This window comes from Phyllobates terribilis, unplaced genomic scaffold (assembly GCF_046119375.1).
Source record: "Phyllobates terribilis strain yellow unplaced genomic scaffold, ASM4611937v1 Scaffold_6__1_contigs__length_29720123, whole genome shotgun sequence".
NCBI lineage: Eukaryota > Metazoa > Chordata > Amphibia > Anura > Dendrobatidae > Phyllobates > Phyllobates terribilis.
Genome location: NW_027362766.1, coordinates 8,313,253 through 8,333,485, shown reverse-complemented (window position 1 = coordinate 8,333,485; position 20,233 = coordinate 8,313,253). Strand labels below are relative to the sequence as shown.

General features: G+C 62.6%; 1 protein-coding gene across 3 annotated transcripts; it reads right to left on the bottom strand.

The window, feature by feature from the left end:
* Positions 1-2,918: 2,918 nt before the first annotated feature.
* PIP5K1A (phosphatidylinositol-4-phosphate 5-kinase type 1 alpha) lies at positions 2,919-15,738 on the bottom strand. Of its 3 annotated transcripts, none has more exons than XM_073637323.1 (16): positions 15,308-15,738; positions 12,440-12,486; positions 12,201-12,293; positions 11,998-12,128; positions 11,794-11,911; positions 11,570-11,722; positions 11,202-11,501; positions 10,858-11,063; positions 10,703-10,786; positions 10,270-10,318; positions 10,114-10,198; positions 4,835-4,966; positions 4,643-4,769; positions 3,809-3,871; positions 3,633-3,723; positions 2,919-3,562 (listed from the first exon to the last, which is right to left on the bottom strand). In XM_073637323.1, exons 1-16 carry the CDS (start codon positions 15,345-15,347, stop codon positions 3,560-3,562), a joined length of 1,722 nt encoding a protein of 573 aa, XP_073493424.1. In that variant the 5' UTR covers positions 15,348-15,738; the 3' UTR covers positions 2,919-3,559. The 3 variants fall into 3 exon arrangements, with proteins under 3 accessions (XP_073493424.1, XP_073493426.1, XP_073493425.1); XM_073637325.1 differs by having other exon boundaries at positions 3,633-3,720; XM_073637324.1 differs by having other exon boundaries at positions 12,440-12,483.
* Positions 15,739-20,233: the final 4,495 nt, after the last annotated feature.

Sequence of the window (20,233 nt, the reverse complement as noted above, 5' to 3'; positions counted from 1 at the left end):
TGAGGAGCCACACCCGTGCTATGAACGCTCTAGTTTCTTTCTATGGGAATTATTTATTATGCATGTGATCAGTACAATCTCCTTATTACAGGGCTGCGATCACTCCATCTTATCACTTTAACCCTTTCCAACTGGGTGATTTCTGAATTTCAGACGATACTGTTATGTGCACCTTCGAAATCGCCGTACGATGACTTGTTTTCACCTTTCTTTTTATTGCTAAGTGGTTGGTAAGAGGGAAAATATTAGAACTAAAAAGTGCAGGGTGAGCGGGTGTAAGATGCGCGGGGTGTGCGGGTGTAACAGATGCGCGGGTGTGCGGGTGTAACAGATACGCGGGGTGTGCGGGTGTAACAGGTGTGCGGGTGTAACAGGTGCGCGGGGTGTGCGGGTGTAAGGTGCGCGGGGTGAGCGGGTGTAACAGGTGCGCAGGTGTAACAGGTGCGTGGGTGTAACAGGTGCGCGGGGTGTGCGGGTGTAACAGGTGCGCGGGGTGTGCGGGTGTAACAGGTGCGGGCTGAGCGGGTGTAAGGTGCACGGGGTGAGCGGGTGTAACAGATGCGCGGGGTGTGCGGGTGTAACAGATGCGCGGGGTGAGCGGGTGTAACAGATGCACGGGGTGAGCGGGTGTAAGATGCGCGGGGTGTGCGGGTGTAACAGGTGCGCGGGGTGTGCGGGTGTAACAGGTGGCGCGGGTGTGCGGGTGTAACAGATACGCGGGGTGAGCGGGTGTAACAGATACGCGGGGTGAGCGGGTGTAACAGGTGCGCGGGGTGAGCGGGTGTAACAGATGAGCGGGTTTAACAGATTTGCGGGGTGTGCGGGTGTAACAGATTTGCGGGGTGTGCGGGTGTAACAGATGCGCGGGGTGAGCGGGTGTAAGATGCGCGGGGTGTGCGGGTGTAACAGGTGCGCGGGGTGTGCGGGTGTAACAGGTGCGCGGGGTGTGCGGGTGTAACAGGGGTGTGCGGGTGTAACAGGTGCGCGGGGTGTGCGGGTGTAACAGATACGCGGGGTGAGCGGGTGTAACAGATACGCGGGGTGAGCGGGTGTAACAGGTGCGCGGGGTGAGCGGGTGTAACAGGTGCGCGGGGTGAGCGGGTGTAACAGGTGCGCGGGGTGAGCGGGTGTAACAGGTGCGCGGGGTGAGCGGGTGTAACAGGTGCGCGGGGTGAGCGGGTGTAACAGGTGCGCGGGGTGAGCGGGTGTAACAGGTGCGCGGGGTGAGCGGGTGTAACAGGTGCGCGGGGTGAGCGGGTGTAACAGGTGCGCGGGGTGAGCGGGTGTAAGATGCGCGGGGTGTGCGGGTGTAACAGGTGCGCGGGGTGAGCGGGTGTAAGATGCGCAGGGTGTGCGGGTGTAACAGGTGCGCGGGGTGTGCGGGTGTAACAGGTGCGCGGGTGTAACAGGTGCGCGGGGTGTGCGGGTGTAACAGGTGTGCGGGTGTAACAGGTGCGCGGGGTGTGCGGGTGTAACAGGTGCGCGGGGTGAGCGGGTGTAAGGTGCGCGGGGTGAGCGGGTGTAACAGGTGCGCGGGTGTAACAGGTGCGTGGGTGTAACAGGTGCGCGGGGTGTGCGGGTGTAACAGGTGCGGGCTGAGCGGGTGTAAGGTGCACGGGGTGAGCGGGTGTAACAGTTGCGCGGGGTGTGCGGGTGTAACAGATGCGCGGGGTGAGCGGGTGTAACAGATGCACGGGGTGAGCGGGTGTAACAGATGAGCGGGTTTAACAGATTTGCGGGGTGTGCGGGTGTAACAGATTTGCGGGGTGTGCGGGTGTAACAGATGCGCGGGGTGAGCGGGTGTAACAGATGAGCGGGTTTAACAGATTTGCGGGGTGTGCGGGTGTAACAGATTTGCGGGGTGTGCGGGTGTAACAGATGCGCGGGGTGAGCGGGTGTAACAGATGAGCGGGTGTAACAGATTTGCGGGGTGTGCGGGTGTAACAGATGCACGGGGTGAGCGGGTGTAACAGATGCACGGGGTGAGCGGGTGTAACAGATGAGCGGGTTTAACAGATTTGCGGGGTGTGCGGGTGTAACAGATGCGCGGGGTGTGCGGGTGTAACAGATGCGCGGGGTGAGCGGGTGTAACAGATGAGCGGGTTTAACAGATTTGCGGGGTGTGCGGGTGTAACAGATGCGCGGGGTGAGCGGGTGTAACAGATGCACGGGGTGAGCGGGTGTAACAGATGAGCGGGTTTAACAGATTTGCGGGGTGTGCGGGTGTAACAGATGCGCGGGGTGTGCGGGTGTAACAGATGCGCGGGGTGAGCGGGTGTAACAGATTTGCGGTGTGCGCGGGTGTAACAGATGCGCGGGGTGAGCGGGTGTAAGATGCGCGGGGTGTAACAGGTGCACGGGGTGTGCGGGTGTAACAGGTGCGCGGGGTGTGCGGGTGTAACAGATGAGCGGGTGTAACAGATTTGCGAGGTGTGCGGGTGTAACAGATGCGCGGGGTGAGCAGGTCTAAGAGGTGCGGGGTGTAACAGATGCGGCTTCCCATGTCCACGGTGTCTTATGATCGGGGAATACGTTTCCATTGTGCGTCCCTGGAGCGGTGTGCGGTCGGTGCGGGCTGACAAAACTTTTATTTTCACAATATTGGGGTACGAGGATTTGATTACTTTTTATTGGAGATTTTGGGGGCGCTGACATTCCAGCATAGCGAGGTATTTTTCTTTACCCTACGGGTCACTTTTTTTTTTATGGCGGGATCTGACTTTTGGGGGTCATTGCCCCTTGTTTCCTGGGTGTGGGGCCATTACCTGATAGGGACATAGGGTGAAGTCCCTGCAGCAAAGGCAGCCCCTCAGGGTGGTGTCACATATCGGGGGGCACAGCTGGACGGCCAGATATAACCCCCGTTGTACGTGCCTTCCATGTCAGCCCCTGGCACACAAGCTACACACCTAGACGGCTTTAGTTTTCAGGTCTGAGTTTATGTGCCCGGCCCCCAAACAGTTAAATAAGTCTCATAAATAGTAAAAACTGCAGCTGTCAGAATAAAGGCATTATATAAAAGAACAGAGGCGGAAAGTTCAGAAGCTGCAGCAGAGACCGGCGGGGGGCTCCTCTGGCCCAGGGGGGCTTCTCAGGGCAGACGCTCAGGCCTTAAACTTTGGGATTGTCATTAAAAAGGGAAAAACACAACAATCCTTTAAATAGTGTGAGCGGCGAGACCCCTGCATTGTGGATGTGCTGACGTATGGGGGCAGTACTGAGGATAAGGCAAAATAAATACATTGTCCGCTGAGGTGGTAGGGGTCCCTCCGCGCCCCGTAGTTGGCACATGACGGGGTGATGTAGGCAGCAAACGCTTTTTGGTCCAGGTTTACCCATCACAGCATTGAGAAGAGCAGGAAGGTGCCGGCGAGGGTCCGTCTACTCCAGAAATATCAGGTATTAAACAGGGTGGAGGTCTCCTCAGCGGCAGGTAAGGCGGATGAGAAGGTGACCCCCACTTGTAACATTCACCAGGGTCCTGGCACAGGTTAGGGGGCTCCAGGCTCCCACTATGTCCAATAATACAAAGTTCCTGACGCTCGGGCAATGGCTCCCATCACTGTGAGAAGAGAAGTAGTAATGAGAGCGCCCCCCGGCTGCAGGTGTCGCCATTACACCCAGCTACTTACAAAACAGATCTCTGTCTCTATGTGACTGGCATCCAGCGCGGGCTCCTCGTCCTCGTCACCGCCGAGTTGTGCGCGACAGGCGTCCACGCTGCTGCAGGGAGGAAAGCTCATCACTACCGATCACACACGCGCCCCACTCTCCCCCTCCGCCCAGGACTCGGGGGGCTGCTCCTCACCTGCCTCTAGTGTTCGCCTCATTCTCAGTTGTCTCCGCTTTGTGAACTTCTACACCGACCGCCCTAGAATAAAGAAATACTGAACACGCGGGTGCCACACAGACGCCAGCTGCTGGAGCGCCCCGGCCAGCATAAACCCCCCACCCCCGGCTGCTGGAGCGCCCCGGCCAGCGTAACCCCCCACCCCCGGCCGCTGGAGAGCGCAGGCCAGGGTAACCCCCCACCCCCGGCCGCTGGAGAGCGCAGGCCAGGGTAACCCCCCACCCCCGGCCGCTGGAGAGCGCAGGCCAGGGTAACCCCCCACCCCCGGCCGCTGGAGAGCGCAGGCCAGGGTAACCCCCCACCCCCGGCCGCTGGAGAGCGCAGGCCAGGGTAACCCCCCACCCCCGGCTGCTGGAGCGCCCCGGCCAGCGTAACCCCCCCCCACCCCCTGGAGCACCCCGGCCAGCGTAACCCCCCCCCACCCCCTGGAGCGCACCGGCCAGGGTAACCCCCCACCCCCGGCCGCTGGAGAGCGCAGGCCAGGGTAACCCCCCACCCCTGGCCGCTGGAGAGCGCAGGCCAGGGTAACCCCCCACCCCCGGCCGCTGGAGAGCGCAGGCCAGGGTAACCCCCCACCCCCGGCCGCTGGAGAGCGCAGGCCAGGGTAACCCCCCACCCCCGGCCGCTGGAGAGCGCAGGCCAGGGTAACCCCCCACACCCGGCCAGCGTAACCCCCCCACCCCCCACCCGCTGGAGCGCCCCGGCCAGCATAACCCCTCCCACCCCCGACTGCTGGAGCACGTACCCGCGTGCTGGCGAGTGTAACCCTGCACAAGCTGCTGGAGTACGTACCTGTGTGCTGGCGAGTGTAACCCCGCGCTGCCTAAAGACGATGTGGACAGAGTGGTGTCCAGAGAGTCGCTGGCAGCTTCATCCACCACAGGAGCTCGAGGGAGCACGTCAGGCCGTCCGTAGGTACCTGCCATGATGGAGACGGGTCAGACTGAGGAGGACGAGGATGACGGCTGCACAGAGGGCACTCACCCTGATCGGTCTCCGGGCTCAGGTGGGGCCTGTTCTCTCCTGTCAGCTGGAGCTGGATGGGCACGAAGGGCTGGGTGGGTCTGCGGGTGATACCCGGCATGATCCGGCTCTTCTTAGAAGGCGAGCTTTTCACTGCAGAGAGCAAATGTGGTCACTGCTCAGGGCGGAGGGAAGGGGCAGCGGCTCAGGGAGAGAGGGGAAAAGGCAGGCATGGGCTCAGGGAGAGAGCAGCAGAGCGAGGGGGAAGGGGAGGCACGGCCTCAGGAAGAGAGCGCAGAGCGAGGGGGAAGGGGAGGCACGGGCTCAGGGAGAGAGCGCAGAGCAAGAGGGAAGGGTAGGCACGGGCTCAGGGAGAGAGCGCAGAGCGAGGGGGAAGGGGAGGCACGGCCTCAGGGAGAGAGCAGCAGAGCGAGGGGGAAGGGGAGGCACGGCCTCAGGGAGAGAGCGCAGAGCGAGAGGGAAGGGTAGGCACGGCCTCAGGGAGAGAGCGCAGAGCGAGGGGGAAGGGGAGGCACGGGCTCAGGGAGAGAGCGCAGAGCGAGGGGGAAGGGGAGGCACGGCCTCAGGGAGAGAGCAGCAGAGCGAGGGGGAAGGGGAGGCACGGGCTCAGGGAGAGAGCAGCAGAGCGAGGGGGAAGGGGAGGCACGGCCTCAGGGAGAGAGCGCAGAGCGAGGGGGAAGGGGAGGCACGGGCTCAGGGAGAGAGCGCAGAGCGAGAGGGAAGGGTAGGCACGGCCTCAGAGAGAGCGCAGAGCGAGAGGGAAGGGTAGGCACGGCCTCAGGGAGAGAGCGCAGAGCGAGAGGGAAGGGTAGGCACGGGCTCAGGGAGAGAGCAGCAGAGCGAGGGGGAAGGGGAGGCACGGCCTCAGGGAGAGAGCGCAGAGCGAGGGGGAAGGGGAGGCACGGGCTCAGGGAGAGAGCGCAGAGCGAGAGGGAAGGGCAGGCACGGGCTCAGGGAGAGAGCGCAGAGCGAGGGGGAAGGGGAGGCACGGGCTCAGGGAGAGAGCGCAGAGCAAGAGGGAAGGGTAGGCACGGGCTCAGGGAGAGAGCGCAGAGCGAGGGGGAAGGGGAGGCACGGCCTCAGGGAGAGAGCAGCAGAGCGAGGGGGAAGGGGAGGCACGGGCTCAGGGAGAGAGCGCAGAGCGAGAGGGAAGGGTAGGCACGGCCTCAGGGAGAGAGCACAGAGCGAGGGGGAAGGGGAGGCACGGCCTCAGGGAGAGAGCGCAGAGCGAGGGGGAAGGGGAGGCACGGGCTCAGGAAGAGAGCGCAGGGGGAAGGGGAGGCACGGGCTCAGGGAGAGAGCGCAGAGCGAGGGGGAAGGGGAGGCACGGCCTCAGGGAGAGAGCAGCAGAGCGAGGGGGAAGGGGAGGCACGGGCTCAGGGAGAGAGCAGCAGAGCGAGGGGGAAGGGGAGGCACGGCCTCAGGGAGAGAGCGCAGAGCGAGGGGGAAGGGGAGGCACGGGCTCAGGGAGAGAGCGCAGAGCGAGAGGGAAGGGTAGGCACGGCCTCAGGGAGAGAGCGCAGAGCGAGAGGGAAGGGTAGGCACGGCCTCAGGGAGAGAGCGCAGAGCGAGAGGGAAGGGTAGGCACGGGCTCAGGGAGAGAGCAGCAGAGCGAGGGGGAAGGGGAGGCACGGCCTCAGGGAGAGAGCAGCAGAGCGAGGGGGAAGGGGAGGCACGGCCTCAGGGAGAGAGCAGCAGAGCGAGGGGGAAGGGGAGGCACGGCCTCAGGGAGAGAGCGCAGAGCGAGGGGGAAGGGCAGGCACGGCCTCAGGGAGAGAGCGCAGAGAGATTGGAAAGGGCAGGCACGGCCTCAGGGAGAGAGCAGCAGAGCGAGGGGGAAGGGGAGGCACGGCCTCAGGGAGAGAGCAGCAGAGCGAGGGGGAAGGGGAGGCACGGCCTCAGGGAGAGAGCGCAGAGCGAGAGGGAAGGGCAGGCACGGGCTCAGGGAGAGAGCGCAGAGCGAGAGGGAAGGGTAGGCACGGGCTCAGGGAGAGAGCGCAGAGCGAGGGGGAAGGGGAGGCACGGCCTCAGGGAGAGAGCGCAGAGCGAGGGGGAAGGGGAGGCACGGCCTCAGGGAGAGAGCAGCAGAGCAAGGGGGAAGGGGAGGCACGGCCTCAGGGAGAGAGCAGCAGAGCAAGGGGGAAGGGGAGGCACGGCCTCAGGGAGAGAGCAGCAGAGCAAGGGGGAAGGGGAGGCACGGCCTCAGGGAGAGAGCAGCAGAGCGAGGGGGAAGGGCAGGCACGGCCTCGGAGAGAGCAGCAGAGCGAGGGGGAAGGGCAGGCACGGCCTCAGGGAGAGAGCAGCAGAGCGAGGGGGAAGGGGAGGCACGGCCTCAGGGAGAGAGCAGCAGAGCGAGGGGGAAGGGTAGGCACGGCCTCAGGGAGAGAGCGCAGAGCGAGGGGGAAGGGGAGGCACGGCCTCAGGGAGAGAGCGCAGAGCGAGGGGGAAGGGGAGGCACGGCCTCAGGGAGAGAGCAGCAGAGCGAGGGGGAAGGGGAGGCACGGCCTCAGGGAGAGAGCGCAGAGCGAGGGGAAGGGGAGGCACGGCCTCAGGGAGAGAGCAGCAGAGCGAAGGGGAAGGGGAGGCACGGCCTCAGGGAGAGAGCGCAGAGCGAGAGGGAAGGGCAGGCACGGGCTCAGGGAAAGAGCGCAGAGCGAGGGGGAAGGGCAGGCACGGGCTCAGGGAGAGAGCGCAGAGCGAGGGGAAAAGGCAGGCACAGGCTCAGGGAGAGAGCGCAGAGCGAGGGGGAAGGGGAGGCACGGGCTCAGGGAGAGAGCAGAGCGAGGGGGAAGGGGAGGCACGGGCTCAGGAAGAGAGCGCAGAGCGAGAGGAAAGGGGAGGCACGGCCGCAGGAAGAGAGCGCAGAGCGAGAGGAAAGGGGAGGCACGGGCTCAGGGAGAGAGCAGCAGAGCGAGGGGGAAGGGGAGGCACGGGCTCAGGGAGAGAGCGCAGAGCGAGGGGGAAGGGGAGGCACGGCCTCAGGGAGAGAGCGCAGAGCGAGGGGGAAGGGCAGGCACGGCCTCAGGGAGAGAGCGCAGAGCGAGGGGGAAGGGGAGGCACGGCCTCAGGGATAGAGCGCAGAGCGAGAGGAAAGGGGAGGCACGGGCTCAGGGAGAGAGCAGCAGAGCGAGGGGGAAGGGCAGGCACGGCCTCAGGAAGAGAGCGCAGAGCGAGGGGGAAGGGGAGGCACAGCCTCAGGGAGAGAGCGTAGAACGAGAGGAAAGGGGAGGCACGGCCTCAGGAAGAGAGCGCAGAGCGAGAGGAAAGGGGAGGCACGGCCTCAGGGAGAGAGCGCAGAGCGAGGGGGAAGGGCAACACAGCTCAGGACAGCGCAGAGCAAGTGGGGAGGGGGATACAACTCGGGATAGTGCAGAGCAAAGGTGCAGAGCGGTCACAGCTCGGCTCTGTATGGAGGGTGTGCCACTGGAGGGGAGGATTCTCTGCGGTCACAGCTCGGCTCTGTATGGAGGGTGTGCCAGGGGAGGGGAGGATTCTCTGCTGTCACAGCTCGGCTCTGTATGGAGGGTGTGCCAGGGGAGGGGAGGATTCTCTGCTGTCACAGCTCGGCTCTGTATGGAGGGTGTGCCAGGGGAGGGGAGGGGAGGATTCTCTGCGGTCACAGCTTGGCTCTGTATGGAGGGTGTGCCAGGGGAGGGGAGGGGAGGATTCTCTGCTGTCACAGCTCGGCTCTGTATGGAGGGTGTGCCAGGGGAGGGGAGGGGAGGATTCTCTGCGGTCACAGCTCGGCTCTGTATGGAGGGTGTGCCAGGGGAGGGGAGGGGAGGATTCTCTGCTGTCACAGCTTGGCTCTGTATGGAGGGTGTGCCCGGGGAGGGGAGGATTCTCTGCTGTCACAGCTCGGCTCTGTATGGAGGGTGTGCCAGGGGAGGGGAGGATTCTCTGCTGTCACAGCTCGCCTCTGTATGGAGGGTGTGCCAGGGGAGGGGAGGGGAGGATTCTCTGCTGTCACAGCTCGGCTCTGTATGGAGGGTGTGCCAGGGGAGGGGAGGATTCTCTGCGGTCACAGCTCGGCTCTGTATGGAGGGTGTGCCCGGGGAGGGGAGGATTCTCTGCGGTCACAGCTCGGCTCTGTATGGAGGGTGTGCCAGGGGAGGGGAGGATTCTCTGCTGTCACAGCTCGGCTCTGTATGGAGGGTGTGCCAGGGGAGGGGAGGGGAGGATTCGCTGCTGTCACAGCTCGGCTCTGTATGGAGGGTGTGCCAGGGGAGGGGAGGATTCTCTGCTGTCACAGCTCGGCTCTGTATGGAGGGTGTGCCAGGGGAGGGGAGGATTCTCTGCGGTCACAGCTCGGCTCTGTATGGAGGGTGTGCCAGGGGAGGGGAGGATTCTCTGCGGTCACAGCTCGGCTCTGTATGGAGGGTGTGCCAGGGGAGGGGAGGGGAGGATTCGCTGCTGTCACAGCTCGGCTCTGTATGGAGGGTGTGCCAGGGGAGGGGAGGATTCTCTGCGGTCACAGCTCGGCTCTGTATGGAGGGTGTGCCAGGGGAGGGGAGGATTCTCTGCGGTCACAGCTCGGCTCTGTATGGAGGGTGTGCCAGGGGAGGGGAGGATTCTCTGCTGTCACAGCTCGGCTCTGTATGGAGGGTGTGCCAGGGGAGGGGAGGATTCTCTGCGGTCACAGCTCGGCTCTGTATGGAGGGTGTGCCAGGGGAGAGGAGGATTCTCTGCGGTCACAGCTCGGCTCTGTATGGAGGGTGTGCCAGGGGAGGGGAGGGGAGGATTCACTGCGGTCACAGCTCGGCTCTGTATGGAGGGTGTGCCAGGGGAGGGGAGGATTCTCTGCGGTCACAGCTCGGCTCTGTATGGAGGGTGTGCCAGGGGAGAGGAGGATTCTCTGCGGTCACAGCTCGGCTCTGTATGGAGGGTGTGCCAGGGGAGGGGAGGATTCTCTGCGGTCACAGCTCGGCTCTGTATGGAGGGTGTGCCAGGGGAGAGGAGGATTCTCTGCGGTCACAGCTCGGCTCTGTATGGAGGGTGTGCCAGGGGAGGGGAGGGGAGGATTCACTGCGGTCACAGCTTGGCTCTGTATGGAGGGTGTGCCAGGGGAGGGGAGGATTCTCTGCGGTCACAGCTCGGCTCTGTATGGAGGGTGTGCCAGGGGAGAGGAGGATTCTCTGCGGTCACAGCTCGGCTCTGTATGGAGGGTGTGCCAGGGGAGGGGAGGATTCTCTGCGGTCACAGCTCGGCTCTGTATGGAGGGTGTGCCCGGGGAGGGGAGGATTCTCTGCGGTCACAGCCCAGCACACGCCGTTACTCACGTGGTATTTTCTTGAACACCGTGTTACACATGAAACGCTGGAAACGTTCCGCGTAGAAGCCGGGTCTGTGAACCGAAACAGTGTCCTAAACAGAAAGTGACCGTTACCCCCATGACATCAGCGCCCGGCTCCGCACTCTAGACAGGTACTACTCACCCCATCATGGACCAACGCCTTCCAGGAGTGCTCCAGCTTCTTCATGAACCTGAAGAGGCAGACAGGGCGGAATGAGTGAGGGGCAGGTAGGAACGGGGGGTGGCGGGCAGGGCAGAGAGGAGCGGGGGGGTGGCGGGCAGGGCAGAGAGGAGCGGGGGGGTGGCGGGCAGGGCAGAGAGGAGCGGGGGGTGGCGGGCAGGGCAGAGAGAAACGGGGGGGGTGGCGGGCAGGGCAGAGAGGAACGGGGGGGTGGCGGGCAGGGCAGAGAGGAACGGGGGGGTGGCGGGCAGGGCAGAGAGGAACGGGGGGGGTGGCGGGCAGGGCAGAGAGGAACGGGGGGGTGGCGGGCAGGGCAGAGAGGAACGGGGGGGGGGTGGCGGGCAGGGCAGAGAGGAACGGGGGGTGGCGGGCAGGGCAGCGAGGACAGACTGACCTGTAAGCTTGCAGAATGTCGATGATCCCGATGTACAGCAGCAGACGTTCTCCTCGGGCATTGCGAGAAGGAATACCGCCCATCCTACAAACACAGACATTAATGAAGGCAGCGCCCCCCACTGCGGAGACAGTGAGGCACAGGGTAACACTTACTGATCGTCTGTCTCTATGGGGCCCCCTCGTCGGGCCTCCCCCTGGATGGACTCCATAGCGGTGGAGTAGAGCGCCTTCTGTGTGACCGGCTTGCGGGTATCGGCCTGCGGGTGCCCGTCCAGCACAGTGTTCTCCTTCTGTGCATGGTCCATGTTGTGGACGCCTACGAGTAAGCTGTAATCCATGATCTTAAAGCTCTGAAGAACCTGGAGTGGAAACACAAGAAGGCCGGGTGATGAGACCGCAGCACGCCCACCGCCACAATATACAAGGCTGGAGATGTATACAGCCTGGCCTGACACACTGAGGACCCCCCCTCAGCTCCTGCCCTGGCAGCCCCTCACCAGACAGTCCCTCTGGATGGTTTTGCACAGGGCGCTGTACATGTCGGGGTCCAGGAAGAGTCCATCGGGCACGTCCTGCATGAAGTCCAGGTCCTTGTAGGTGGGGAAGCGCTTGTCCCGCTCCTTGGGGGACGCGCGCCTTTTGTACGTGGACCCCTTCAGGTCATACTTCAGGTGCATTTTCACCGAGCGAGGGAGCAGATTGTTCATCACCACGATGCGGATGTTCTTGCCCCCGGCCTGGACGCAGTACAGTCCATAGAACTTGGGCAGCAGTGTGCGAGGGTTCTGGTTCAGGTTCTGGAGAAAGCAGACGGGAGAGTCAGCGCAGTTCCAGCGGGGTCCGCTTCCCCCCACCCTCGCCTTACCATGTAATAGCCGGGCAGCAGCTTCTGCAGGAACTCCGCTTCCTTGTGCTGGACAGTCTTGATGATGAACTCGTCGTCTCCAGACACGTAGAAGATGGACCCGCTGGCTCCAGAGTTGCTCAGCTCGATGAGGGGCTCGTTACAGAGTGAATACTGCGAAGAGACGTCCTGCTAAATATGGGGGCTCACATCACACAGGACCCCCCAGCAAGAGCACTACTCACCAGATAATCATCCGGCCGAATGCCAAAAAGCTCCCGGAAGTAACGGAAAGCCACGGGGGCATACGTCTTAAAGCGGAAGTCATTGTAGTGATGAGCAGGCGTGAGGTTACTGCCCTCGCTGTAAGAAGAGATTGGTGGGTGAGTGCTGGGGACATCATGTGACCACATCCTACCCCACTGCTGTGACAACTGGGAGGAGCTTACCCAGGGAAGAAGATGCTCTCCACCACGTAGAAGTCCTGCATCAGGACATCTCTCTCAGGCTTGGTGCTCAGGCTGCCCACCGTGTGGGTGATGCCCAGCTGGATGGCCCCTTTCAGAGCAGACGATGTGGTCTGTGGAAAGAAGAAGGGTCAGGTTACTCCTCAACGTCGAAGCAGGGGGTGGTCGTGATCCTCAGCACCCACCTTCTTATACGTAGTCTCCCCTGTAGAGTCCACACCTCTGTGACCAATCTTCTTCATGGTGGGTACGCCAGCCTGAGCCGAGGGGCCGGGTAACTGGCAAAGACAGACACAGATCAGGGCGATTACTACACAGGTCAGTGTGAGGTGTCCCATCACCCACAGGGCACCAACTGCAGCTCCAGACGGAGAAATGCTCCAGAGCTGCACTCGCTTCTCTGCTGTGTGCAGTGTACACTCACCCCCACGCTGCCCTCGGACTGAGTGCTCCTCTTCATGGTGGGCGCTGCTGGAAAAACAACAGCAATTACTATTAATGATATAAACACAATTATCATTCATGGCTCCGCCCAAAACTATGATAATGAAGTCACAACAGCTTTTAGTGGTCACTCCAGCAATCACAGGGTTACACCTCATTTCTAGGACACAAAGGGTTAATAGGAGGAAGCTCCCCGCGACCTCCGGCTCCCCGGCCTCAGGATTGTGTGCGCAGGGGTCTACAAAGCACGGCAGCAGGACAACCCCCATCATTCTCATGCTCTGCAGATCCACACAGTCCCTGTCGTGTCAGGGATAACTGACACGACAGAGGAGCATCACCCGGAACCCGGCTCCTAGATGTAAGACGGGCGAGAAAGGTGGCGGCAGTCCAGTCATGTGAATAAGCCCCACGTTGCCCCCTAGTGGGGCACAGGACAAGACGCATGCAGCACTCGGCATGCACCCGGTACCTTTGCCGGGGAGAAGCGCACTCAGGCCGCAGCATAGACCGCATCGTACTGGGAGAGAAAAGGAGGGCAACCATCAACGGAGCTCAGGAGCCAGCACTGTACTACTCCCCCCATCATTTGTCATCTTACCTACTGATCACCTGTAATACTGGAACTCAACCCAGAGGAAACCTCCACATAGAGGTACCCCAGAATATTAGAGGTAGGGGGGTGTACAGGGCTTCCCCAGAATAGTGAGGCAGGGTGGTCTCTGGTGCACCCTGCATAGTGATGTGTGGGCTCAGAGCTCCAGCAGGACCTGATCTACAGGCACAGGTGATGCGTCGCTCACATTCCGCACAAGTGACGCGGGCGCCGGTGATGTCACCGCTGTCACGGGGAACACGAGTCTCCAGCAGGCGGAGAGCAGCACTGCCAGACAAGGCAGGAATGTGGAGCATGCAGCAGCACGGCGACCGACAGCCAGTGTGTAACCAGGGCATCCGACATCAACAGAGCCGAGTGCCCCGCCAGGGCGAAGTGGACGCCGCCAGAGTGCCCCAGATTCCCCCCCTCCCCTCCGACAGTGGACCCCGCCAGAGTGCCCCAGATTCCCCCCCTCCCCCCCCGACAGTGGACCCCGCCAGAGTGCCCCAGATTCCCCCCCTCCCCCCCCGACAGTGGACCCCGCCAGAGTGCCCCAGATCCCCCCCCTCCCCCCCCGACAGTGGACCCCGCCAGAGTGCCCCAGATTCCCCCCCTCCCCTCCGACAGTGGACCCCGCCAGTGCGCCCCAGATTCCCCCCCTCCCCCCCCGACAGTGGACCCCGCCAGAGTGCCCCACATTCCCCCCCTCCCCCTGACAGTGGACCCCGCCAGAGTGCCCCAGAATCCCCCCTCCCCCCGACAGTGGACCCCGCCAGAGTGCCCCAGAATCCCCCCTCCCCCGACAGTGGACCCCGCCAGAGTGCCCCAGATTCCCCCCCTCCCCCGACAGTGGACCCCGCCAGAGTGCCCCAGATTCCCCCCCGACAGTGGACCACGCCAGAGTGCCCCAGATTCCCCCCCTCCCCCCGACAGTGGACCCCGCCAGAGTGCCCCAGATTCCCCCCCTCCCCCTGACAGTGGACCCCACCAGAGTGCCCCGGACCCCCCCCCCCTTCCCGATAGTGGATCCCGGACCCACCCCCTTCCCGATAGTGGACCCGCCAGAGTGCCCCGGACCCCCCCCCCTTCCCGATAGTGGATCCCGGACCCACCCCCTTCCCGATAGTGGACCTGCCAGAGTGCCCCAGACACCCCCCTTCTCGCTAGTGGACCCCGCCAGAGCACTCCGACCCAAGAGTCAGGGTTCCACAAGAAGGCCACATGACAGTCCCTGACCGCTGCTGTACTAGCGGCCAGTGTGTCTGCTCAGTGCAGGATCAGCTGCTCGTGCCTGATGGGTCCCAATGTCAGTGCTTGACACAGTTTCCGATAAGCTCCTGCTGGGAGCTGTAGTTCCTCTGAAATGACACTGGACTGTCAAGTACTAAACCAGTCCAGCTGAGAATGAGTCGGGAAATTCCAGGTGATGAGGCCGAGATAATCACACAGGGAGCAAAACAAGATGGGAACTATGGTCGCTATGTACCCCGGGCCCCCCACCGAGGGCAGCGCCGTCCGGTTATAGGAAGTTTCGCCCCCAACAATTTGCCCCCAGCAGTTCGCCCGATCTGGTCGCCCCCAGATATATTTCGGCCCCGCACGGGGGCGAACTGGGGTCGATATGTGCGGGGGTGAGATGCGCGGGGGCAAAACATCCTGGGGGCCAAATGCTGGGGAAGAAATCTGCGGGGGCGAAATGTACCAAGGGGCGAATTGCTGGGGGCGAAACATCCAATTCCCGCGCCGTCCAGGCCGCCACGCACCCCGGGCCCCCAGAGGGCAGCGCCGTCCAGGCCGCCACGCACCCCGGGCCCCCAGAGGGCAGCGCCGTCCAGGCCGCCACGCACCCCGGGCCCCCAGAGGGCAGCGCCGTCCAGGCCGCCACGTACCCCGGGCCCCCAGAGGGCAGCGCCGTCCAGGCCGCCACGCACCCCGGGCCCCCAGAGGGCAGCGCCGTCCAGGCCGCCACGCACCCCGGGCCCCCAGAGGGCAGCGCCGTCCAGGCCACCACGCACACCGGGCCCCCAGAGGGCAGCGCCGTCCAGGCCGCCACGCACCCCGGGCCCCCAGAGGGCAGCGCCGTCCAGGCCGCCACACACCCCGGGCCCCCAGAGGGCAGCGCCGTCCAGGCCGCCACGCACCCCGGGCCCCCAGAGGGCAGCGCCGTCCAGGCCGCCACGCACCCCGGGCCCCCAGAGGGCAGCGCCGTCCAGGTCACGTTTCGCCCCTCCCCCACAGATCGGCCCTTACCTGGGCTCGGGGCCCCGAGGGGCTCAGCGGCGGTGGCCATGTCAGTAGTGGAGCTTCGCACTCAGGGGCCCATACACTGCACGATCCCTGGGTCGGGGCCCCTGGGTCCCCTCCAGTGTCCTCAGTACACGCTCTCAGCACAGAATCCCGGGGCCACAGCTGATCTCCTCGGCCCGTCCACCTCAGAGGGACCCCGGGGCACAGGACCCCCGGGAGGGATCTCCAGGCCTCGGTTACAGGACGATTTCCGGAACCGTGTATACCGGGGAGCTCTTCAAGCCAGAGGCGCTGCTCCCGGCCGCCGACACCGGACACCTCCGCGGACGGAGAAGACTAAAGCGCCCGGGTATCAGCAACGAACAATTAGCTCGGTCGCGGTCTTCAGCAACTACGCATGCGCCAAGCACGTTCCTAGAAAGGCGGAGTCATAGTGACGCACGCAGGGACATGAACGCCACACCTCCCGTGACGTTGTTGATTGTACACGTGATCCGGAAACGTGGCCACACAGCCCGCCTCTCTGTGAGAGACCGTAACCATTAGCAACCGCGCGGAGCGTACAGCGTGGGCTGGAGCCCCCATTAATAGCGTCCGTATACCACCGCCCCCACTAATAGCGTCTGTATACCACCCCCACTAATAGCGTCCGTATACCGCCCCCACTAATAGCGTCCGTATACCGCCCCCACTAATAGCGTCCGTATACCACCGCCCCCACTAATAGCGTCTGTATACCGCCCCCACTAATAGCGTCCGTATACCGCCCCCACTAATAGCGTCTGTATACCACCCCCACTAATAGCGTCCGTATACCGCCCCCACTAATAGCGTCTGTATACCACCCCCACTAATAGCGTCCGTATACCACCCCCACTAATAGCGTCCGTATACCGCCCCCACTAATAGCGTCTGTATACCACCCCCACTAATAGCGTCCGTATACCGCCCCCACTAATAGCGTCCGTATACCACCCCCACTAATAGCGTCCGTATACCGCCCCCACTAATAGCGTCCGTATACCACCCCCACTAATAGCGTCCGTATACCGCCCCCACTAATAGCGTCCGTATACCACCGCCCCCACTAATAGCGTCCGTATACCACCGCCCCCACTAATAGCGTCTGTATACCACCCCCACTAATAGCGTCCGTATACCACCGCCCCCACTAATAGCGTCCGTATACCGCCCCCACTAATAGCGTCCGTATACCGCCCCCACTAATAGCGTCTGTATACCACCCCCACTAATAGCGTCCGTATACCGCCCCCACTAATAGCGTCCGTATACCACCGCCCCCACTAATAGCGTCTGTATACCACCCCCACTAATAGCGTCCGTATACCACCCCCACTAATAGCGTCTGTATACCACCCCCACTAATAGCGTCCGTATACCACCGCCCCCACTAATAGCGTCCGTATACCGCCCCCACTAATAGCGTCCGTATACCGCCCCCACTAATAGCGTCTGTATACCACCCCCACTAATAGCGTCCGTATACCGCCCCCACTAATAGCGTCCGTATACCGCCCCCACTAATAGCGTCCGTATACCACCGCCCCCACTAATAGCGTCTGTATACCACCCCCACTAATAGCGTCCGTATACCACCCCCACTAATAGCGTCTGTATACCACCCCCACTAATAGCGTCCGTATACCACCGCCCCCACTAATAGCGTCCGTATACCGCCCCCACTAATAGCGTCCGTATACCGCCCCCACTAATAGCGTCTGTATACCACCCCCACTAATAGCGTCCGTATACCACCGCCCCCACTAATAGCGTCCGTATACCACCGCCCCCACTAATAGCGTCCGTATACCACCCCCACTAATAGCGTCCGTATACCGCCCCCACTAATGGCGTCCGTATACCGCCCCCACTAATAGCGTCCGTACGCCGCCCTCACTAATGGCGTCCGTACGCCGCCCCCACTAATGGCGTCCGTACGCCGCCCCCACTAATGGCGTGCGTACGCCGCCCCCACTAATGGCGTGCGTACGCCGCCCCCACTAATGGCGTCCGTACGCCGCCCCCACTAATGGCGTCCGTACGCCGCCCCCACTAATGGCGTCCGTACGCCGCCCCCACTAATGGCGTCCGTACGCCGCCCTCACTAATGGCGTCCGTACGCCGCCCCCACTAATGGCGTCCGTACGCCGCCCCCACTAATGGCGTCCGTACGCCGCCCCCACTAATGGCGTCCGTACGCCGCCCCCACTAATGGCGTCCGTACGCCGCCCCCACTAATGGCGTCCGTACGCCGCCCTCACTAATGGCGTCCGTACGCCGCCCCCACTAATGGCGTCCGTACGCCGCCCCCACTAATGGCGTCCGTACGCCGCCCCCACTAATGGCGTCCGTACGCCGCCCCCACTAATAGCGTCCGTACGCCGCCCCCACTAATAGCGTCTGTATACCGCCCCCACTAATAGCGTCCGTATGTCGCCCCCACTAATGGCGTCCGTACGCCGCCCCCACTAATGGCGTCCGTACGCCGCCCCCACTAATGGCGTCCGTACGCCGCCCTTACTAATGGCGTCCGTACGCCGCCCTTACTAATGGCGTCCGTACGCCGCCCCCACTAATGGCGTCCGTACGCCGCCCCCACTAATGGCGTCCGTACGCCGCCCCCACTAATGGCGTCCGTACGCCGCCCCCACTAATGGCGTCCGTACGCCGCCCCCACTAATGGCGTCCGTACGCCGCCCTCACTAATGGCGTCCGTACGCCGCCCCCACTAATGGCGTCCGTACGCCGCCCCCACTAATGGCGTCCGTACGCCGCCCCCACTAATGGCGTCCGTACGCCGCCCCCACTAATAGCGTCTGTATACCACCCCCACTAATAGCGTCCATATGCCGCCCCCACTAATGGCGTCCGTACGCCGCCCCCACTAATGGCGTCCGTACGCCGCCCCCACTAATGGCGTCCGTACGCCGCCCCCACTAATGGCGTCCGTACGCCGCCCCCACTAATGGCGTCCGTACGCCGCCCCCACTAATGGCGTCCGTACGCCGCTCTCACTAATGGCGTCCGTACGCCGCCCCCACTAATGGCGTCCGTACGCCGCCCCCACTAATGGCGTCCGTACGCCGCCCCCACTAATGGCGTCCGTACGCCGCCCCCACTAATAGCGTCCGTATACCGCCCCCACTAATAGCGTCTGTATACCGCCCCCACTAATGGCGTCCGTATGCCGCCCCCACTAATGGCGTCCGTACGCCGCCCTTACTAATGGCGTCCGTACGCCGCCCCCACTAATGGCGTCCGTACGCCGCCCCCACTAATGGCGTCCGTACGCCGCCCCCACTAATGGCGTCCGTACGCCGCCCCCACTAATGGCGTCCGTACGCCGCCCTCACTAATGGCGTCCGTACGCCGCCCCCACTAATGGCGTCCGTACGCCGCCCCCACTAATGGCGTCCGTACGCCGCCCCCACTAATGGCGTCCGTACGCCGCCCCCACTAATGGCGTCCGTACGCCGCCCTCACTAATGGCGTCCGTACGCCGCCCCCACTAATGGCGTCCGTACGCCGCCCCCACTAATGGCGTCCGTACGCCGCCCCCACTAATGGTTTTTGTATATTTTTCCTAACACTGCCTCCCTTTTGGATTAAATATAAAATGTAATAGTTCTGTTTGTTTTGTTCTGTAATCGTTCCCTTCCCCGAAGCCATATACGCTACCAAAACGCAGGCGTCCGGCCAGGCCTGTATTATATTTCAAACTCGGCCGGTGGTGGCAGAGAATAATAATAATTGGGCTATCGTGAAGCTGACAGTGACGGTATGCAGGGTGTAAACACGGATTACAGGCTTTGGAACCCAGAGGTGTGACGCCATACTCTCACTGCTCGCTTGCCGATACCCAAGTAGCGAGTAGTCTGGATTGTGTGCTCGCGATTCTGGACGAAATACTGATGGTGACGGCACGGTGAGATATCGCGTGATCCCCCCGGTGTTGTCCCTGTGTGGTGATTCCTGACACCGCCCCCCACTAATAGTGTCCGTGTATTGCCCCCCACTAATAGTGTCCGTATACCGCCCCCCAATAATACTGTCCGTATACCTCCCCCCACTATACCACCCCCCACTAATAGTATCCGTTTACCACCTGTGATGATAACGCCTATAATCTTAATAAATATACTCATGTCACAAAACAATGGCCACTTCCCAATGATAATATAACCACAACAAAAGATAGCGCTCATGAGGCTATCCTTCTTAGCAAGATATCACAGACTATTATTAAAATATATCAATCTTTGTTTCATCCATATTAAATAAGTTACATGATAAAATTACAGAGACTTTCCCTGAAAAACAACTAACCCCTGCATTAATGCATTTATCAAGCTAATTCATGTAAACCTTGTATAAAGTGCAGCCACTCAATTGTGCAAAACAGCAAAAAGTGTAAATGCAAGTGCAAAATAGTATGCCTATTCTGCGATCAACACAGTTACCTGCCGTGCCCGCCAGCCTGCCTACCTGGAGCACCTGCCAGTTACCTGCCGTGCCCGCCAGCCTGCCTACCTGGAGTACCTGCCAGTTACCTGCCATGCCCGCCAGCCTGCCTACCTGGAGCACCTGCCATGCCCACCAGCCTGCCTACCTGGAGCACCTGCCAGTTACTTGCTGTGCCCACCAGCCTGCCTACCTGGAGCACCTGCCGTGCCCGCCAGCCTGCCTACCTGGAGCACCTGCCAGTTACCTGTCGTGCCCGCCAGCCTGCCTACCTGGAGCACCTGCCAGTTACCTGCCGTGCCCGCCAGCCTGCCTACCTGGAGAACCTGCCAGTTACCTGCCGTGCCCGCCAGCCTGCCTACCTGGAGTACCTGCCAGTTACCTGCCATGCCCGCCAGCCTGCCTACCAGGAGCACCTGCCATGCCCACCAGCCTGCCTACCTGGAG

What these genes read in the sequence shown, in the direction of transcription:
- PIP5K1A (XM_073637323.1), bottom strand. Translation starts at nt 15,347, where the DNA reads ATGGCCACCGCCGCTGAGCCCCTCGGGGCCCCGAGCCCAG. An exon ending in CCTCGGGGCCCCGAGCCCAG is followed by an intron (nt 12,487 to 15,307) that starts GTAAGGGCCGAT and finishes TTGTTTTTCCAG; the next exon opens with CAGCGCCCACCATGAAGAGG. An exon ending in AGTCCGAGGGCAGCGTGGGG is followed by an intron (nt 12,294 to 12,439) that starts GTGAGTGTACAC and finishes TGTCTTTGCCAG; the next exon opens with TTACCCGGCCCCTCGGCTCA.